General features: G+C 42.7%; 1 protein-coding gene across 3 annotated transcripts in view; it reads left to right on the forward strand.

The window, feature by feature from the left end:
* Window positions 1-334: 334 nt before the first annotated feature.
* Window positions 335-21,707, forward strand: part of SCARA3 (scavenger receptor class A member 3) — a 62,522-nt gene continuing 41,149 nt past the window's right edge. The window contains exon 1 of one of the 3 annotated variants that reach the window (XM_020983984.2): window positions 335-1,007. In XM_020983984.2, coding sequence (XP_020839643.1) covers window positions 1,001-1,007 — 7 coding nt within the window. In that variant the 5' untranslated portion in view covers window positions 335-1,000. The remainder of the gene's footprint in view (window positions 1,008-21,707) is intronic. The other 2 variants (XM_020983985.2, XM_020983987.2) reach the window with 2 other exon arrangements.

Genomic DNA, 21,707 nt, shown 5'->3' on the forward strand with positions numbered 1-21,707 from the left:
CGGTGGCTTCAGGAAATGTTCCACTCTCTCCTTAAAGAAAACTCCATCCTCCCAACAAACCTTGGATTAGACGACCTCTGAGTCCCCTTCCAGCCCTGAGGTCCTATGATTCTATAATCCTCTAAGCACAGTCAGAAACCTGACATTTGCTAGCAATTAGAGTTACTAGGGAGTGGGGATAGGAGGAGGGCTGGAGAGCAGGGGAGGGGAGGGAGACCAGAGAGAGTGGGCTGGGGGAAGCAGAAGAGTTTTGTGTCAGATTTCCCTGAGCCTGTCAGCTGAAAGCATCCCAGTCTGCCCCGCCCTAGGGAGTTGCTAATATTTTCTCCCAGTGGGGACAAGGTGGGTGTGAGCCACCAAAGGGGAGTTTCAAGGGTGTTGTCGAAGGTGGAAGGGGAGCGGGGGCAACAGGGGGGCGGTTCACAGGGACGAAACAGCCACACAAAGAAGTCCTGGCCGCGGCAGTTTCAAAAATACCAAGGAAGTTGATCTGGGCTCTGGCCCAAGAAGTGACGAGGCTGGGAGAGGGAGGAGAAGGAGAGTGAGGCACGGGAAGCCTGGATCACACACTTGGAGTCTGGATGTCTAGTGGGAAAGAGGGTGACTCCTAGCTGATGGGTGAGCGGGGAGGAATGGTTAGAGAGAACAGCTGTGGCAGCTCCAGGCCCTAGGCAGCAAATGCCAGTGGGGAGGAGTCACCGCGGGCTACTATTCTAACCTGGGGCATGAACTAAAACCCTCAAAGCCCAGGCCTTTGAGGAAGCCCTGAGAGAGGTCCAGAGGCTAAGGATGAGTCCAGAAAGCTAATCCCTTCCTCACTGGAGCCCTTAGGTTGAGAGGGGCACTAAGATGCTTTGTATAGTGCTGTAGGGGGTCACCTGCCATCCTGTCTCGGGCCACCAAAGCTACCCCCTCCCAGGTCATTCCAAGAAGCATCTGAAGCTCCCCAAGAGCCCCTTGCACCACCTTCCACCTCTGGCTCCTGCCTTACAACAAGACCATGAAAGGTAAGTGCCTAGGGTTAGGGAGAGCCCTTTGGGGTCAGAAGTGCTAAAAGACGCCTTCTTCCCTGTGACCACTGGGAGAAGCTGGGGACAGGGAGCACAATGGGCTGCTTTGTCTGAAAGGCTGCTGCTGATGTCCCGGGATGGAAACATTCAAGTTCAGGGCAGCAGAGGGGCGGGGGAGGTGTGTCTGTCGGCATTCTAACCACACTGGGAGATCCCCGATTCTGGGACAGCAGCAGCAAGGGAGCAGGGCAGAGAGCATTTAAATAAACAGATGGACAGAAGAGCTCTTAAGTAGACAAATGGCAGGGTGGGGGGGAGATAGGAAGGTGGGGTGGAGAAATGATGGAGAGTAGTAACCAGGGCAGAAGAGTTCCAGCATCCAAGACACACATGAAGTTATTTCTCTGATAAGGTGTCTGCTTTTCCTCTCATCCAAAGTCAGGATATTAGAGCAGTCTGCTCCATCCTTCACCATCACACATCCCTCCAACTCCTATACCCATTTTACAGATGAAGAAAGTGAGGCTTAAAGAGATTATCATTTGAATCCTAGAGGAGCTCTAACTTTCAATGTCAGCAACTGCAACCAAGCAGTGAGATTTGATAAGGAGAGTGATCCCACCTGCCCCTGCCCGTAACAGTGCAAAGGGCTGTCACTAGTCTAAGCAACAGCTAGGCCATACGCCCCCAGGAATGATTCCTAGGAACTGGCTGCAAGGGATGGCCAGCACCTCTGCCCCCTTACTTGGGATGAAGAACTCCTGTAGGATGGGGGCACCAAGAGAATGATGGTCCAAAGCTCCTTAGCCCTGCCTACTCTGCCGTTCCCCCCACCTTACTCTTGACTTCCTCAAATTTCCCTACAGGTCTCCCCTGTCCTCATCCTGACCCTACTGTGCCTCTTACCTACATCACTCTCTACAAATAACTAGCTAGGGCCAGAGCTAAGCAGGGCGACCTGCACAGCCAAGGAACTGAGCCCTTCACCACAGGGCAATAGGGATTTCATCATGAAAGAAACTTTCCACACTGTTTTTGATGTTGGGATCAAGATTCAACTGGAGCCCTCTCCTCTGCTATATCTCTTCTTCCCACTACTTCTTGTCCCTTAAGTCTGTCATAAGCACTAATTAATACTGGCCCAATCTCCCCAGTGCAGGCAGAGGAAGAGAGATATTGGAAGAATCTGGCAGTCACAGTGAACAGAGGTCTTGACCCTCATAGAGGTCTTAGAAATCACCTGGTCCTGCCTCCTCCTTTTCTTTATTTTAATATATATAATATGATATATTTGTAATATATAATAAATGTATTATAAATATATATATGTATATATGTGTGTGTGTGTGTGTATATATATATATATATATATATATTACTAACCTTGGCTAAATAGCTTTGTAAAAAGTCCTATTTGCTTCCCTATTCCCTTCTGTTCTCTTTTCTTCTGCCTACTCTTTTATTTATTTTGGTGGCTATTATCATGTTTATGTAATATGCATATATATACGCTGCTTTCTTTAATCACCATCACTTCATGTAAGTCTCAACATATTTCTTTGTATTCAGATTTGTAATTTCTTACTGTGCAATAGCATTCCATCATAGTCATATACCACAACTTGTTCAGCTATTTCCCAACTGTTAAACTTCTACTGTGAGCTATTTCTAGGTTCAGAATTTTTCTTCCTTTCTTCCTTCTTATCTTTTTTCTCCTTCCTTTCCTCCCTTCTTCCTTCTTTTTTTCCTTTCTTCTTTCCCTCTTTTTTCCTATCTTCTTTCTTCCTTTCCTCTCTTTCTCCTTCTTCTTCCTCAATTTCTCTTTCCTCTTTTCTATTTCCTTCTTTCTTCACAAATGAAGTTGCTATGGAGAGTTTTATACAGATAAGATGAATTTTTTTTCCTTTATCCATAGGGTATAATCCTCTCCATCCCCCTCATTTGACAAATAGGGGCAGTAGAAAAAGCACTAAATTTGTAGAGTATGTGCTGGCTCTGCCAGTCTGAGACTTCAGACTAGTGAACTGGGCCTCAGTTTCCTTCTCTGTAAAATGAAGGAGGTTGGGCCACATAACCTCTAAGTCCCTTCTAGCACTAAATGTACGCTCTTATTAATTCCTGTTTTATTTATATAGCACTTAAAGTTTACAAAGTATTTTCCATATATCCAATAATAGGGACAGCTCAATATAAGAGAAGAGTATTGTGCCATAACAAAGTGTAAGGAAAGACTCAGACACTCGGTGACTTGCTCCTGCACATATGGGTCAGTAACAGAGCTGAGCCAAGAGCTCTTTCCACTATACTATGGGACACATTTCTTTGTGTTTGATATCATATCATCATAACCTTGCACACCCAGAGGTCTTTATTATTTACAAAGTGCTTCACAGATATTCTCAGTTTCTCACAAATCTAGAGCTGGAAGAAACCTTAGATATTCCCTAGTCTAATCCCCCACTTTTTACAGGTGAAGAAACTGAGGTCAGAGAAATTAAGTGACTTGTCTAAGGTCAGGTGGAAAGGTAATAAGTAGAAATCCAGGACACAAACCCATTCAAGTCATCAAGTCAAATCAACAAGCATCTATTAAGCAACCACTATGTGCCTGGCACTGTGCCAGGTCCCACAGCGCTCTCTCCCATTGTGCTACACTCCGTCCACAAAACCCTTCAAGGTATCATCCCCATTTTGCAGATGAGGAAACTGAGAGATGGAGAAAATTGAAGACTTGCCAAGCAGTAATAAGGGGTAGAACTCAGAGTTAGTTCCCACCTCAAGTCCAATGCACTACCCAGATCTGTACAAAATCCCACCTTTCCATTACCCTTTCTATGTGGTTCCCCTTCGTGAATAACAAAACTGTTTTCAATCTCAGGGGTTTACAGGGCTCGACAGTGGAGAGTCCAATCCAACCAACTACATTCTATAGCTTCCTGGACACCCAAATCTCAGGAGCCATTGTCAAAGCTGTAAGAAGGTATTGGTTATTTATTACCTGAAGGAATCAGAGGTGCTTTAAGCCCTGATTGGGACCTTACCTCTGGCTGCTGGGCCCACACATGGCCAAGCCTGGGGTGGTGGCAAGCCTATGTCCAACATCCTGTCAGGGTGGCTTGGGGTCTTGCCAGCATTCCAGGCATAAACAGCATAAGATAAAAATAATGATAGGGTGGGGAATGATAGAGGCCTTTGCCTTTAAAGACAGAGCCCCCGTCTGCTGAAGTAGCACCAATGCAGCCCAGTCTCAAGGAGAGAGGAAGCCCATAACTTAAGTCATCTGGGCATGTGGAAAGAGCAGTGCATTTGGAGTCAGAGCAGTGGGTTGGAATCCCAGTTCTGCCATAGCGTGTGTGTGTGTGTGTGTGTGTGTGTGTGTGTGTGTGTGTGTGTGTGACCTTGTTTAAGTTCCTGGACTTCCTCTGCTGTTAGTTTCTTCATTAAAAATGAGAATGTTGAACTAAGTGACCACTAAGGTCCACTCTACCACTAAATCTATGATCCAATGAGTCTTTATTTTATGGGGAGGGGGTTTTGGCTAGGCAATGGGGTTAAGTGACTTGCCCAGGGTCACACACCCAGTAAGTGTTATGCATATGAGGCCAGATTTGAACTCAGGTCCTCCTGAATACAGGACTGATGCTCTATCCATTCTGCCACCTAGCTGCCCCATGAGTCTTTATTTTAAAGCAGTGGTGTCAAACTCAAGTAGGAATGGGGGTCACTAAACCACATATAAGGATGCCTTCAGGCTGCATGTTGACTTAGAAAACCACATGTCAACATTATCTAGGTTCTATTACATTTTGATTTAGTTTGTTAAATATTTCCCAATTACATTTTAATATGGTTCAGGCCCACTCCACAGTGTTGTGGGATGCATCCCATGGACCATTTGTTTAATATCTCTGTTCTACAGTCTCTTCAAGTTCCAAATCCCATGATCCTTCACCCTTTATGGGTGTAACTCAGAAAAGAAATCCAGTTTTGGAAGATTAAGGATGACAGATCCTGGGTTTAAAGCTAGAAGAGACCTTAGAGGTCACCTAGTCCAACAACTTCATTTTGCAGAAAGGGAAACTGAGGAACAAAGAAATGAAGTGACTTACGCATGGAGTAAATAGCAGAGCCAGGGTTTGAAGTCAGTTGTATGACTGTAAATCTAGCACTTTTACTATTGTGCCATTTTGCAGAATGGTGTGATTGTGAAATAATGATGAGGAGGGGGAGAAAGTCCCAGAAATAACATTTTGAATCTTTAGTAGAATCAATCAACATGCATTTATTAAGCAGCCACTGTGGACCAGGCACTGTTGCCAGGGACTGGGGATACAAACACAGAAATAAATCAGACTTTCCCCTAGAGGAACTTATATTCTATTAGGAGAGACATCTACTAAGATATTTCTTACTTGACCAAGGATGCTTCGTTAACTGTTATAATCAAACCCAAGTCCTACATTTCCTATCACACAGTAGGTTCTTCAGCAAATGATTGTTGAATTGAATTGCATTGAATCACCCCCACTCCATCACCAAGAATAAAGAGCCTCTTCCTTAAGAGTAGAACTTTGGAGTTTTGCAGGGAGGCTTTGGCACTACCACGGACTCTGCAGTCACACAATGGATAACTTGTAAACAAAGCTTTAATTAGGGCAGAGCAATGTGGGCTTTGTACCAAGGTGCCACATTTAGAGGCAGAAAATGGAAAGAAAGAAGTCAGAACCCTGTTAGCAAGAAAAATGACTGAAAATAAGAAATTACTAGGTGGCCTACTTCCTCCTCTGGTAGCTGCATCCCAGGCGATCTCCTCCTCAAGCATCTCCCCACTCTACACCTCTTTCAGCAACAGTACCCCCTCCTCCAGGCAGCAGCAACCTCAAAGTGTCCAAAGGCCTCCACTGACCAGGTCATCAGTGTCCAGGTTTAAAAAGCTGATTGAGGGTGAGTTTCATGGAACTTACTTTGGCTATGGCTTGTAGTGCCCAGTCACAGAAATCCCTAGTTACAGCTTTGACTTGAGACTAACTCAGCTGTTTCTTGGTTTTCTGTTTGTTTTTGTTTTTGAGCCTGAGTTTGCCTATGTCACCCAGGCTAAAAGTGTAGTGGCCACTCATGAACCCAAACACAATATCAAATCAATACAAAATGTTTGGCTTTTGGGGGGGGGATGGGGAGTGTTTGTTTATTTTTTCAAAGATATTTTTCAATTTTGCATTTATTTATTTTTGACAATTTTTCTTTTTAAATTCTGAGTTCTAAATTCTCTTCATCCCTTTCACTCCTCCCTCACCCACTGAGAAGGAAAGCAAGTTGATATCAATTATACATGTGAAATAATGCAAAACATTTTCATATTAATCATATCAAAGAAGAAGGAAAGGAAGGAAGAAAGAAAGAGAAAGAAAGAAAAAAAAGAGAGAAAATTATACTTCAATTTGCCCCCAGAGTTCATCAGTTCTCTTTGTGAAGGCAGATAGCATTTTCCTTCATAAGTCCTTTAGAATTGTCTTGGATCATAGTATTGATCAGAGTAGCCAACTCTTTCACAGCTGATCATCTACAATATTGCTGTTGGTGTGCACAATGACCTCCCAGTTCTTCTTACTTCACTTTGCATCAGTTCATTTAGGTTTTGTGATTTTTTTTTCCTGAAACCACCACCTTTGTATTTCTCATGGCACAATAGTATTCCATCATAATCATATGTCATAATTATTCAACCACTCCCCGGTTTATGAGCTTCCTCTCAACGTCCCATTCTTTGCCACCACAAAAAGAGCTGCTATAAACATTTTTGTATGTATAGGTCCTTTTCCTTTTCCTTTGATTCTTTTGGGGTATAGACCTAGTAGTGTTATTGCTGAGTCAAAAGACATGCAGTTTTGCAACCCTTTGCCATAGTTCAAAATTGTTGTCCTGAATGATTGGACTAGTTCACAACTCCACCAACAGGTTTATTAGTGTGCCTATTTTCCCTCATTTCCTCCATCATCGTCATTTCTGATATGTGTGAAATGGTACCTCAGAGTTTCAATACGAAGTTATGACCTGCTCTGTTTGTCCCACCTGGCCTAGTTTGCCCCTCCTTAGGCAGCCTGGTGGCACTCTGCTCCCAGAGACTTACCATATTGGTGCCATTAGTGCTGATACTGGATCAGCTTCAGCCCTACTATAACTCAGAACTCCTGAATTCAAGCAATCCACTAGCCTTATTCTGGGCAGCTAGGCAGCACAGTGGTCAGAGTGCCTGGCCTGGAGTCAGGAAGACTCATCTTTCTAAATTCAAATCTGGCCTCAGAGACTTACTCGCTGTGTGACCCTGGACAAGTAACCCTGTTCACCTCAGTTTCCTCATCTGTAAAATGAGCTGGAGAAGGAAAGAGCAAACCTTTTCAGTATCTCTGCCAAGAAAACTCCAGATGGGATCATGATGAGTCAGACACGATCGAAACAACTGACCAACAAAGACATATCCTCTCGAAGTAGCAGAGATTGCAGACATGGGACACCATGCCTGACTTTACCTGTTTCCTAGTGTGTGTTCTCTCGAAAACTGTTAGGAGTATACACTACAAAACAACCCTTCTGGAAGAGGGCCTGCTCTGAAGTCAGAAGACCTCAGTTCAAGCTCCAGCTCTGATGCTTATTATTTGTATGGCCTTGGGCTAAGTGTCTCTGGACCTTACTTCACTTCCTCTGTCAAATGAGGAGGTTAGATCAGATGATGTCTATGGTTTTTTTTTCCACTCTCAGTCTATAATCCTATCATCCCTCAGGGTGCTAAGCACATTGGGTCATTGACCATTTGGGGATGCCTGCCCTAACAATTTCTGTTTTTATGTGAAATGTGGAATAGTGGAAAGAGCCCCAGACTTGGAGTTAGAAAACATGAGCTGTATGACGCTAGGTGACTTATTCTACCTCAGTTTCCTCATCTACTAAATGAGGGGGGTTGAACTAGGTGGCTTCCAAGGTACCTCTTAGCTCTAAATCTATAATCCTATGACCTTTCTGAGCTTCTTTCTTCATCTGAAAACGATGAACAGCTATTATTTGAGTCTAGTGACATAATACCTATAACCTTCCTATACCTCAGTTTCCTCATCTATAAAACAAGGCAGTTGGATTAGTTCAGTACTTCTTAAACTGTGGGGTCCCAACCAATTTAAGAAGTGCTGAAGGGGTGGGAGCAGAAAAAGTTTAAGAAGCCCTGGATTAGTTGACAGAATCACAGAAGTTTTGAAAGTTGGGAGGTACCTCAGTGCCATCTAATCCACCCCATACTGGAAAGGAACCCCCACTATAACCTCCCCAACAAGTGGTGAGCCAGGCTCTTCCTGAAGAACTCCAAACCCATTGCCCCTTTAGGTAGACCAGTTTACTTTGGGTTAGCTCTAATTGTCAGGAAGATTTCCTGACATCAAACTTAAATCTGACTCTTTGCAAATTACACCCATTTTCTTTTTTTTTGGTCTTCATATTCACAGATAGTGAGTGCTTTGTCTGGCACAAGATAATAAATATTTATTAATTAATTAATTGGTCCTTGTTTCACACTCTAGGACCAGAGACAAAGTCCAATCAAATCTAAGAGGCCCTCTAAGGTCCCTTTTGGTTCTAAATCTCGGATCCTATGACTGATAAGTTTGAGAGACTGATAAGTTTAACTACCTAGAACAGGGAGTAACATTAAGGAAGACCTATTTTAATCCTTATTTTACACAGGAAAAGACTGGGGCCCACAGAGGTGAAATGACTTGTCCAGCTGCTTTACCTGTGTTGGGATCACAGCCTTCCATCTGTTCTCTATAGCTGAGCAGAGCTATGGACAGTTTTCCTAGTAAAGGGTCAAACCTGGGATTCTGAACCAGGTCCCCTGATTCCAAATTTAAAACTCTTCCCACTGTCCCTCTGTGTTTTGTCACTATAAAGGGCTATAGAAACAGGAATCATTATTACTTCTGGGGCCCCAAGGGCATAGCATTCCTGAGGAGGCCCCGCTGTTCCCTCAGCCCTGAAATGCAAAGATACTTAACCTTGGATCCATTAATTTTTTTTTAAAAATGATTTTGACAACTGTATTTCACTATAATTGGTTTCCTTTGTAATACTAAGTATTTTATTTTATGCATTAAAAACACTATTCTGTTAAGAGGTCCATAGGATTTATAGGCTGCCAAAGAGGTCTATGACATTTAAATAGGTTAAGGACCTCTGTTCTTGAGAGAAGTAGAGAAATTCTGTATTTATATTCTATAGGAGATCTGAGTTAAAGCACTAATAATCCCTCTGACAGTATTACCTGGCAGCACAGAGCACAGTCTTTTCCCAGGCTACAGACACTAAATATTTGAGCTGCTTTCTGATGCTAGTGACCTACAGAATATGTACAGTCAGATGATAGGATTTTGGTAGTTGTTTTTATTTCTTTCCATGGAAAACAACACGGCTGGGAAGGGGGGAAGGGGAGAACAGGAGTCCCTTCCAGGCTGGATCTTCTCTGAAAGGAAGCCCTGGATTTTATAAGCTTTCTGGAAATGGCACCAGTAAAGCCCCAGCTGATCCTCCGAGATTCACATTTTTGGCAAAACTTTCCTATGTCCCCATCTCCCACTCCCCTCAAACCAAATAGTGTCAAGTTACGGATTTTTTTTTTTTTGAGGAGAGGACTGAGAAAAGGGAAAACCACATGCATAAGATTCCTCATCTGTAAAATGAGGGGTTGGTCTCTAAGGTACTTTCCAGCTCTGAGATTCTATGTTCTTGAAGAAAACATGCACATGCACACACACACACACACACACACACACACACACACACACACACACACACACACACACAAATAGCAGAGCACTCTACTCCTGGGCAGGGTGCCCAGGACAACTCTGCCAAGGCAAGTCCCTTCCAACCTGCTGTTCCCCTCTTTCCTGCCTCACCAGCCCTGGCCGCCCACATATGCCATCTCTTTCCATGAAAATCCATAGCTGGCAGGGACCAAGGCACATCTGAAGGCTCCCTCTCCACACTCCCCACACCCTCAAAACACAGATCCCTTGCTCCACAGTGATAGGGCTGGGTCAGAATCTCTTTCCACAGCTTCCTGCCTGTATGTCAGGGCCATTTCTAGCTACCAAGAGGCCCTTTTGGGAGCAGGACATGCATGAGAAGCCAAGATTGCTATTTTAAAGCTCTGACCCCTAATTCCCTCAGGACCTTGGGTCAAAGGTCCCAGAGGAAGAGGCATTGAGTGGTTCTGTGGACATAGACCCAGGCTGCTGCTTCCAAAGGGGCCTATTAGCCACAACATTGACCATGGAAGCCCTGCAGCTTCAACTGTCATGAATGCTGGTGGCGAAGCTCACACCCTGCTGCTCTCCCATGCATGAAAAGATGGTTCCCTACGCCCATCTCTTTGCGGGGGTGGGTGAGATTCCACGGCCCCCAGCATGTGTCATAAACACAGCTCCCTAGAGCAAAGAAATGGGCTGAAGGGAGGCAAGAGAGAGTGACATAATACCAAGGAAAATCTACTTCATGCAGGCTGGCAGTGGGGTGATTAAATTCTGCTACTGGCCTCATGAGTTGGCCCCATGCTCTGACTAGAAGCGCTATGGGCCTGCCTTGGAAAGCTCTAATTCCAGACTGCAGACTTCCACTGTTTGCAAGGGACCCAAGGCTGCAGCAAAGATGTTTAAGGTAGCCAAGCAATGTTCTTTGAAAATGACATTTTGCTTAGGATCAAAGCCTTAGGGCTGGAAGGGACTTCAGAGGCCAACTTGTGCATTTTTAGAGATGGTGAAATTGAGGCTCAAGTGATTTGCCAAAAGTCACACAGGTAGTAAGTAGCAGAGCCAAGATTCAGATTCAGCTCCACCATAATAGAAAGGCAGAGTAGTACAGTAGAAAGAGCCTCGACTGGAGTCTGAGGACCTGAGTTCAATCCCCACCTTCAACATTTATTATTTGGGGGCAGCAAGGTGGCACAGCAGACAGAGCTCCAGCTTTGGAGTCAGGAGGATCTGAGTTCATATCCGACCTCAGACACTTGACACTAACTGTGTGACCCTGGGCAAGTCACTTAATCCTGATTGCCTCACCAAAAAAGAAAAAAAACACCATTTATTATTTGTAAGACCTTAGACAAATCTCTTTCCTTTGCTCTGGGCCTCAGTTTCCCCACTGATTAAGTGTGCGGATTGGACTAGGTGCTCTCTAAGGTACCTTGTAGTTCTGGTAATCTATGAGAAAAAGAGCTGTTCTTTTATTCAGAATTGATTTGTTTTTAAATAGAAATCTGTGAGTCTAAGAGAGTGGCTAGGGAGTGTCTCTAACTTGGCAGCTCTCAGGCAAGAACAGGCAGCTGCCCTGGGTGGCTGAAGAATGGCTTAGGGCTGGCCCTGGCTGTTCAGAGCACTTATTATCAACACCATATATTTTTAGCACTTGATTATATTCACTTTAGCTCTCTGCTATCTGGAATTGTTCTCTAATTTATTCAGGCCAATAAAGGATAGGAAGAGAGGGAAAGGGAAGTAAGACAGCCTCATGAAAAATCGCCCCTTCTATCTATATGGAGGTTTCACAGTTTACAAAGTACGTTCATATCCACCATTTTATTTGGCCCCCTCACCCTATTCAGCAAAGGAGAGGTTATTATAATTCGCATTTTACAAATGCAAAAACTGAAGCTCAGAACTTAGGCTTATAGGCTCAGACTTAGACCTGAAAGGGGTCTTGAGAGTTATCTAGTCTAACACTCTCATTTTACAGTTGGGGAAACTGAGGTAAAAAAAGTTAGGTGACAAGTATAAGGTCAAGAATAAGTATAAGGACAAGTATAAGTACCAAAGTCAAGATTAGATCTCAGATCCCAAACCCTTCATTTTAGTGAGGAAAAAACTTGAAGTGAAAGACTCATGTCCCACTCCTTTGTTGTTCCGTCATATCTGACTGTTTGTGGCCCCATTTGGAATTTTCTTAACTGGAGTAGTTTGCCATTTTCTTCTCCAGCTCATTTTACAGATAAGGAAACTGAGGCAAACAGGGTTAAGTAACTTGCCCAAGGCCACATAGCTAGTAAGTGTCCAAGGCCGGCTTTGAACTCTTGAAGATGAGTCTTCCTGACTCCAGTTCGGAACTCTATCCACTAAGCCACCTAGCTGCCTTACTACAAGGCAAAGCCAACATTTGATCCCATCCCAAGTCCGCTGATTTCAGATCCAGCATTCCTTCCAGTGAACCAAAATAGTTAAATGGGCTACAAAGGATGCCAAAGTGAATTAATAAAAAGGGGAAAGGAATAAAATAGTGGTAACATAGTTGATGGGAAAGGTGGAGGTGACAAGGATGAGACATCTATGTCCAAAGCAGCCAGTGTGGATGGAAGCACTGGGATCAGAATGGAGTTCTATGTCAGAGGCCAGAGCAAGGGAGGCCAGGGTATGATGAGCAGTGAAGCAAGAAGATTCAGGTGGAAGGATGAGTTTCACCAAGGTAAAGAAAGAAGAACAGATTAATACACTTTGACGTATACACCCATGCAAGTACTCCTACACGTACACACACACAAGTCCACAGGGAAGTTACAAGTGAAGGCTGGGGCTGGCAGGCTGGGACTAATGAAAATCATTTTGCAATCTTAATTGCAGCATTTTCTAACCTTAACTATAGCTATCCCTCAACTGAAATTATAGTCTTGACTACCAATAGACTCAAAACTTTTTATTTCTTTTTAGATAAACAGCTATTTAGAAAACCCACACTGTTAACCTGACAGAAGATAGCCATCCAAATAGGTTCCTTGAAGCTACAGAAAACTTCAGTTATAATAACCCTGCTCCTTGTTGTCCCTCATGGGAACAGATGGCCCAAGGGAGACCAGAGACTCATTAAGACCACAACCTTTGGTCACCAAGAGTATGGGGCCGGAGCTGGAGTCAGGAAAACCTGAGTCTGAACCCTGTCTCCGGCACTTACTAGCTCAGAGATCCTGAACAAATCATTTAGCCTCTCTGGTCCTGAGTGTCTCATGTAAACTGAAGGACTGGATTTGATGACCAGGTGTCTTTTAGCTCCAGATCTGTGATTCTGTCTAGGGCTGAGCTAGCAGGAGATGTCTTGGTTAATAGCTTCAGGCTATTTCCTGCCTTTGGAGAACTAAACCAATCTCATTACCAAAATATTTAGAAGATACAGAGGGAAACACCAAGACATACTCAAATTCTCTATCTTGTTCTTCTGGACTAGAAACAAAAAAGTATGTTATATCAAAAAGAGCCCCAGATTTGTGTGACCTTAGGCAAGTCACCTTACCCCAATTTCCTCACCTGTAAAATGAAGGGTATTGGATTAGATGGCCCCTTCCAGTTCTGAAATCGGTGATGTTAAAGAATACCCTCCCTTGTTTCTGTCCTAAATTATTATTTCAGTTGGATAATATGTCGCTGGGGCCATAGATCTAAGCACATAGACAACCAGATTTTCTAAAAGTTCCCTTTAAAATCTGTAACAGTTAATATAATTTCAGGGCAGTTAGGTGGCATAATGGATAGAGCTCTGGCCTTGGACTCAGGAGGGCCTGAGTTCAAATCTAGCCTTAGACACTTGCCACTTACTAGCTATGTGACCCTGGTCAAGTCACATAACCCCAATTGCCTCAACAAAAACCCAAAAAAATAAAAAATAAACCCAAAAAATCCAGTTAATGTAATTTCCTGGATTTGAGTCTTCAAGATTAACCCTGCAGAAACTATCTCTTTTTAGGAGTTAATTGGGTAACCTAAGGTGAAGCTTGCTGTGCATTCATAACTAATCTTCCTATAGGGCATGAATGTTAGGAAGGAAAGGAAGAAGGAATATAGTATACTTTTCTAGCCAATTATATTTTTCTATAAAAAAATAAACTGCTAGGTAAAATAAATCATAACAATTCATCTTTAATCACTAAAAATAAAAATATACATAATTTAGAGCAAGATTTAAAGAAATACAAATATAGGCACTATCTGGTAGCTTTCACACTAATCTTTAAATGTCAACAATCATTGTTTAATATAGACAAGTAAGCCCTATCTCTAAGACAAGTAAGACAAAACACCTTGAACTTTTTTGTAGAATTAGAAGCCTTCTAAAGTAGATATAAATTTGACTATCACTCTAGCATCTTAGGGCTTATCACAGCAGCATAGCATCCAAACTTCTTGCAAACGGATTTCTCCAATCTATAGCTGATGCTCTAGACTCACATTGTCTAAATTTTCAAGGGGAACATGCTATTTGTCTCTCTAATTTGCTTACTTTAATTTTCACGTCAAAAGAAGAAAAGGTTAACTGACCAGTCTAAGGTCTCACCAGTCATAAGCAGTAGAGTTAGAATTAGAACCCAGGTGCCATCCCCTTTATTTTTCTAGAGAGAAAACTGAGATGAAATGACTGACCTAAGGTCTCACAGCTAGTAAGCAGCGCAGCCAGTCTGCCCCACACTATGACTTCTTCCCTGTTGCTGAGTTATTTCAGTCGTGTCCAGCCTTCTGTGATCCATTTGGGGTCTTCTTGGCAAAGATACGGGAGCGGTCTGCCATGTTCTCCTCCAGCTCGTTTTACAGATAAGGAACTGAAGCAAATAGATGAGGAATGGGCAAAGTGACTTGTCCAGAGTCACGTAGCTACTAAGTGTCTGGGGCAGGATTTGAATGCAGGTCCTCCTGATGCCCAGGCTCTCTATGCACTGTGCCACCTAGTTGACTTTTGAGGCCTGAGTAAAAATTAATGATATTCTCTTTCCAATCTAGAGGGCATTTTCCTTCAGTTGAGTGATCCTGCTCAGTTTCTTATTCTTAAAACCAAGCTTCAGACACATAACACTTACTAGCTGGGTGACCCTGGGCAAGTCACTTAACCCCATTGCCTAAGCAACAGCAACAACAACCAAAAAAACCAAGCTGCTGACAAAACCCAATTTGTATCAAATATTCAATATTCTCCGCTAACGATTCTTGTGAACTTCTAACTCTCTTCAATTTGCTCCCAATTTTTAAGGGATCAGGCCTTTTTTCCTTAGCATTATATTTGAACAAAACAGCATTTTTAAATGGAGTCATACAGAGGTTTTTCCATAAAACACATATTCTTTTAATACATTTTGTCTGAGGGACCTAATAAAACAATAAATAAAATGAATGTTTTATTTTGTTCCTGAAATCCTTTCCTTGACTGCGACCCTGGCCCATATGAGTTCTCTGGGGTTAAGGAGTCTTTAACTATTCCATTAGTCCAATGGAATGGTGCTAACTCAGCTTGTCCAAGAGTAGGTTTTTTTTAAATGGTAGCAACTTCTAGGAAGAGGTAAACTATTGGGGCAGCTAGGTAGCACAGTGGATAGAGCACCGAAGTCAGGAGGACCTGAGTTCAAATTCGGCCTCAGACCAAACACTTGACACTTACTAGCTGTGTGACCCTGGGCAAGTCACTTAACCCCAATAGCTTAAAAAAAATACATAATCATTCAGATTCTTCTCATACGAAGGGAGAACCAAAAAATTTTACGTGGATTTTCCAGATCAAGGAATCGCAGCACCTGATGCCTTCAATGTGGAAGAGATAACTGTAGTCTGTGTCTATCTTGTTTATATTGATTTATGGATATTGTCTTCTCCCCATTAGAACTGAGCTCCTTGAGGGCAGGGATTGTTTTTGCTCCTGCTCTATATTCCTGTGCTTAGCAGTGCCTGCTACATAGTAAGTGCTTAATAAATGCTTGGCGATTGATTGATGAATTGATTACACATAGGAAAAATTGAAGAAATGAAAGAGAGGAAATAATAGGAGGAGGAAGGAAAGAAGGGAGAGCTGGCACTCTAGGTTAGTACAGCACCATTTGTACAGACACAGAGGAGGATGAACCTAGAATCTGTGGGGATCATAAAGCAACCCACGAGGCCAGTATCTTCCAACTGCTATTTCATGGGAATTTGTCACTGGTCCACAAAGCTTCTACTATCTAAGATCATCAAATCATATGTTCAGAGACTTAGAGCTGGGAGGGACTTATACGTTATCAAATCCAACTCCCTCATTTTACAGGCAAGGAAACTGAGGCCCCAGAGAAGTGATTTGCTGAGGGTTACTCAGCTAGTAAGTGTCCAAGGTGGGATTTGAACCCAGATCTCCTTGACTCCAGCTCCAGATCTCTATCCACTATGCTACAGTTCTGATTCTTCCTTCTCCTTCTCATTCTGTTCTTCCACTTGGCTCCTTTATTCTCCTTAGCTCCTGCGGCCAACCCTTCAAGAGTCCCTAAATAACGTGTTCTGAACCTAGGGTATGCAGAGGGAGTCTTTGGATGGAATAAAAAAGCTACGTCTTTATTTTCACTAAACTCTAACTGAACTTTAGTATTTCCTTCAATTAATTAAAAGTGCTATTCTCAGAAGTGGTCCGTAGGCTTTAACAGTCGGCCAAAGGGATCCATTGCACAAAAAGAAGGTTAAGAACCCCTGTCCTAGGGGCAGCTAGGTGGTGCAGTGGATAGAGCACTGACCCTGGAGTCAAGAGGACCTGAGTTCAAATCGAGCCTCAGACACTTACTAGCTGTATGATCCTGGGCAAGTCATTTAACCCTGATTGACTTAAGGGAAAAAAAAAGAACCCATATCCTAGGCTAAATTGAAATGAGGCTATGAAGCAGAGGTACCTTAGAATTTTTTTCACTGAGGCAAAGGTGGATCAAGACAGAAGTGATGGGGTATACTTGGAATGTAGCCATCAAGGGAGAAGAATCACACCTTAGGATCCCTGGAGGTTTACCAATCCACGGTTTAGTTGAGAAACATGGCACTAGAGAAGAGCAGAGGATATATGTTGAGGAGTAATGGGAAATAACAATTAGATAGATAAAATGGGGCCAGATTATGGAGAGCTTAAAATCAAGGCAGAGGAATTCAGACTTCATACATCAAAAGATACATACTTTTCTCTGGATGGGCAGTCTCTTCATCAAAACAGAACATAGTTCCCTACACACACACACACACACACACACACACACACACACACACACATGCACACACATACACACACACACACACCCCTAAGTTTCTGTGGCCAAAAAATCTATCCCCAGTGGGCAACCCTCTGTGGACAAGTTTCTTCAAACTTAGCAAAGCTTATTCTCAGACAACAGAAGAAACACAATCCATTGCTGGGTCTGCCAGAATTTGTGTTTTGCTGGCATGGGCTCCAAGACTTCAAAGTCACCCTTGTACCGGGAGGAGGCATCAGAAGAGGACTGCAGTGGAGGGGATATTCAATATGGTAGACAAAAAGAAAAAAGACACAGAACAGTTTTTTTAGTCCAGGAGTGACATGACGCAAGCTGACTTTAGGGAAAATCAGTCTGGCAGCTGGGCTATATCCCCCTGGGACATCTGAGGACATTTCAGGGTATCCCAGCTCCAGCTAGAAGTATCCCAACCCCAAAAGGTTACTTTCCTTTTTTACATGCTTATCATCTATTTTGAGGGTCCATTAGTCTAAAACATTTGGATATATCCCGAACTAGTAGCAATATAACAACTGCACCATATTCTATGGAGATAGAGAAACTAAATTTAAGGAAACCAGTTAGGAGGCTATCCTCTGGAATAAAATACAAATTGTTCCATTTGACATTTAAAGCCTTTCACGATCTGGTTCTAACCTGTTTTTCCAAGCCCATAGAACATCAGTCCCCCTCACACCTTCTGTATTCCTACCCAGCTGGCCTATTTGCTCTTCCCAACATTCCATCTCCTGTCAATGCGTCCTTCGGCTGGCTGTCCCTTCTTCCTGGAATGTTCTCCCTTCTCACTCGCGCTTTGTGCAATCTCTAGATCCCTGAAACACTCAGCTCAATGCTACTTCCTACATGAGACCTTTCCTAAACCCTGACCCCATGTTACTGCTCTTCACCACACTCCCAATCAATCAATCAGGAAACATTTATTAAGTGCCTACTATATTCCAGACACTGTACCAAGTGCTAGGGATACCAAAAGAGGCAAAAGACAGTCCCTGCCCTCAAGAAGCTTATAATCTAACGGGAGTTACAATATGCAAAGAAATATATACAAATTAAATTATATGCTGGATATAAACAGAAAATAATTAACAAAGGGGAGGCACTGAAATTAAAAGGGGCTAGAGAAGGCCGCCTGTAAAAAGTGGCATTTTAGCTGGGGCTTAAAAGAAGCCGCAGAGGTTAGCCAATATTTAATCACATATATTTTGTCTTGACTTACTACGTGCATTTTGCCCTATCCCCCACCAGGAGAATGCAGACTCCTTTAGGGCAGGGACTGTTTTACTTCTGTCTTTTTATCCCTAGTGCCTAGCACAGGGCCTGGCATAAAGTAGGGACTTAATTATTGAATTGAGCTGCAATAATGCAAGGATGATGGGAAGGGGATATAAATACAGTGGTCACAGTAAGGACAGTGAGGATGGATGAGACGGGCATTTCAGAGGAAAGATCACTGGTACCTGATGAGGTCCTTACAAAGCTTTATAAGAATGTCCTTTTAGAATTGTAGCAACTATGGCATCTTGAGCTGGATCCAAAATGGACCCATCTTTATTGACTAACCATCTACAGCCATGAATTTTCAGAGGAGATAATACGGAATCATTCACAGTGCTTCAGTAATCCTACAGCCCGTGATGAGAGGCAGTAGGGCTTCTTGGGTGGGGTTAGACCAGAAGTCAAACAATGGCATCCTTCCTACCTGCACACAAGGTCAGCCTGTAACACTCCATGTGGCATGGCCTCCAGAATCAGTGTGGAGTCATGGACAGAGTGCTGGACTTAGAGTAGGGAATCTGGATTCAAACCCTTTCTATGATATTCGCTAGCTAAGTGACCCTGGACAAGTCACTTAGCTTTTCTGACCCGTCAGTTTCTTGGTCTCTCAAATGAGGATGATAATAGTGCCTATCTCCTAGAGTTATTTTGAGAATCAAATGAGATGATGTACATGAAGTGGAAAATGTGGAGCCCTATAGAAATGTCATCTATTACTGTTCCATCAGTGTATGAGTGTGGGGCACGTATTCCACCAGCCCAGATAATAATAATAATAATAATAATAATAATAATAATAATAATAACAATAATAATGATGATGATGATGATAATGATAATGATAATAATATATATGTAGCACTTACTACATGACAGACACTTTACAATTATTATCTCATTTAATCCTCACAGTAACCCTAGGAGGTAGTACTATTATTATCCCATTTGATAGATGAGGAAACTGAGGCAAACAAAAGTTAAGTGACTTGTTCAGGCTCACATCACTAATAAGTGTCTGAGTCTGGATTTGAACTCAGATCTCCCGTCTCCAGGCCTGGAGCTTTATCCCTATGATTTCTTAGGCAGCCTCTAAGAGTTTCTGTCCTCCCCCTGCTACCTATTGCCCCGAAAATCATCATGCACCCAATGTAAGGAACTTCTGTGAATTTAATTGGCTTAATCCTAAGACAACCTGCAACTTGCCAGGACCTACCTGAGCTAATGCTTCATGTCAATAATCTTAAACTTCTTAAGGCTTTATGTGTACCTTAGTGTGAAAAGGTGTTAACAAGCTATTTAAAAATAGTGGCTTTCTTTTCTGTCTGCCCTAAGGCCACCCACTCATCCCATACATAAGCACATCCCTCCCACAAATTTATTCATGGATGTTCATTTTTTTAAGTTCTGTTTTTTAATGAATATCTTTTGTTTTGAAATAACTTAAACTTCCCAGAAAATAAATATTCATACACTCCCACCAAGTACATTAGGGATGTTCATTTTAAGAGTTATTTGTGCCCAGTCCAGCTTTCTTTGACTTATCCAAATGAAAACGCAGTGTATTGACAGCGTCACAGATTTTGAGAGCTGAAAGGGATTTTGGTGGCCCTCTAGTCCAAACGATATGCCAAAGGCCTACTCTACCACACTTCACAAGTGGTCTTCCAGTCATTCCTACAGGAAAGTAATACTTTTGGGGACAAGGAGAAGGAAAAAAGGGGTCCCTTGGATAGCAGGGCCTTATGGCTTGCATCCTTTGTTTCCTGGGTTGCATACCAAGGATTAAAGCCAAAAATCACTGTTATTTTGAGAATCACTCAAGGCACAATGGAGGGGTATGTGATGAATTTGAGCAGGTGATGACATCTTGAGAACCAGGAAGTACAAAGTATTAGTAAAGTTAAAAAGGTCATTATAAAACAACTGAATTAAAGAACATGGGATGGACAGGAGGCAAAGGTAAGGGATAAATGAATAGCCCCATGCTCTTTGTTGTCTTTGCCAAGAGAGTGGGAGGAAGGGTTCCAGCACGTTGGGCAGACCTCTCCTGGTGATCTAATGGGAGGACATGGACAAGGGTCACATGAGATAGGCAGGCAAAGATGAGTTGTGATCTGCCCCTTTGAAGGGGGTGTCAGAATCAATGAGATCATAGGTCCATTGGACTATCAGATTACAGAACGCACAGCTCATATTTCCCAAAACACTTTCATGTCCGTTAACATCTTTTGAGTCTGTGAGCTCTGCAGGACTGGGATAATCTCATTCTCCCATAAGCACTCCTACTTCCCACGACCACCCTAGCATGAATTCTTGTAAGATGCAGTGGTAACTGAAAACCCACAGGGGAGGCTTTGGGTAGAGTCATAAAATCATAAATCAGAGCTGGAAGGGAATTTAAAGGTCACCAAACCACAAAATCACAGAATATGAGGGCTGAGAGAGATCACAGCAGCCACTAGTCCAACCCACATCTGAAAAAGGTCCTTCTGCAATACACCTGACAAGTAGGCATCCAGTCTCTATTTGAAAACCTTCAGTGAAAAGGCTCCTGCGGCAGCCCATCTCACTTCTGAATATCTGATTTGATTTCTCTTGGTTTGGCTTTTTTGTAAGTTTTGCCTTACAAACCCTTCATCTACAGATGAAGGGACTGAGGCCCACAGAAATAAAGTGATTTGCCTAAAATCAATCAATCAATCAATCAACAAGTATATATTAAGCACCTACAATATCCCAGGCCCTGTGCTAGGTTTTGGGAATACAAACATAAAAATATAAAATCCCTACCCTCAAGGAGCTTACATTCTATTAGTGGGATACAACATATGGGATATGTATACACATATACCTGTGTGTATACATGTGTGTATAAGTGTACATATATAGTTACGTTTGTTTTGTGTGTGTGTATACACACATTTTTGTTGTTGTTGTTCAGTTGTTTTCAGTTGTGTGTGATTCTTCATGACCCCATTTGGGATTTTCTTGGCAAAGACACTGAAGTGGTTTACCATTTCCTTCTGCAGCTCATTTAACAGATGAGGAAATTGAGGTAAACAGTGATTTAGCAGAGTCATATAGTCTGAGGCTGAATTTGAACTCGAGAAGATGAGTCTTCCTGATTCCAAGCCCAGTGTTCCATTTACTGCACCACCTAGTTGCCTTTGCATATATACATATGTATGTGTATTTGTATATATGTGCAAAAAAATGTACGGGGACACTAACAATTAGAGAAACCAGAAAGACTTCATGAAGTAGATGGTCCTTGAGTGGAGCCTTGAAGGGTGCTGGGGTCTCCATAAGGAAGAGGTGAGGAAGAAGGGGAAGGAGAACCTTCCAGGCTTGGGGGACAG

Source organism: Phascolarctos cinereus, unplaced genomic scaffold, assembly GCF_003287225.1.
Source record: "Phascolarctos cinereus isolate Bilbo 61053 unplaced genomic scaffold, phaCin_HiC Scaffold_2;HRSCAF=192, whole genome shotgun sequence".
NCBI lineage: Eukaryota > Metazoa > Chordata > Mammalia > Diprotodontia > Phascolarctidae > Phascolarctos > Phascolarctos cinereus.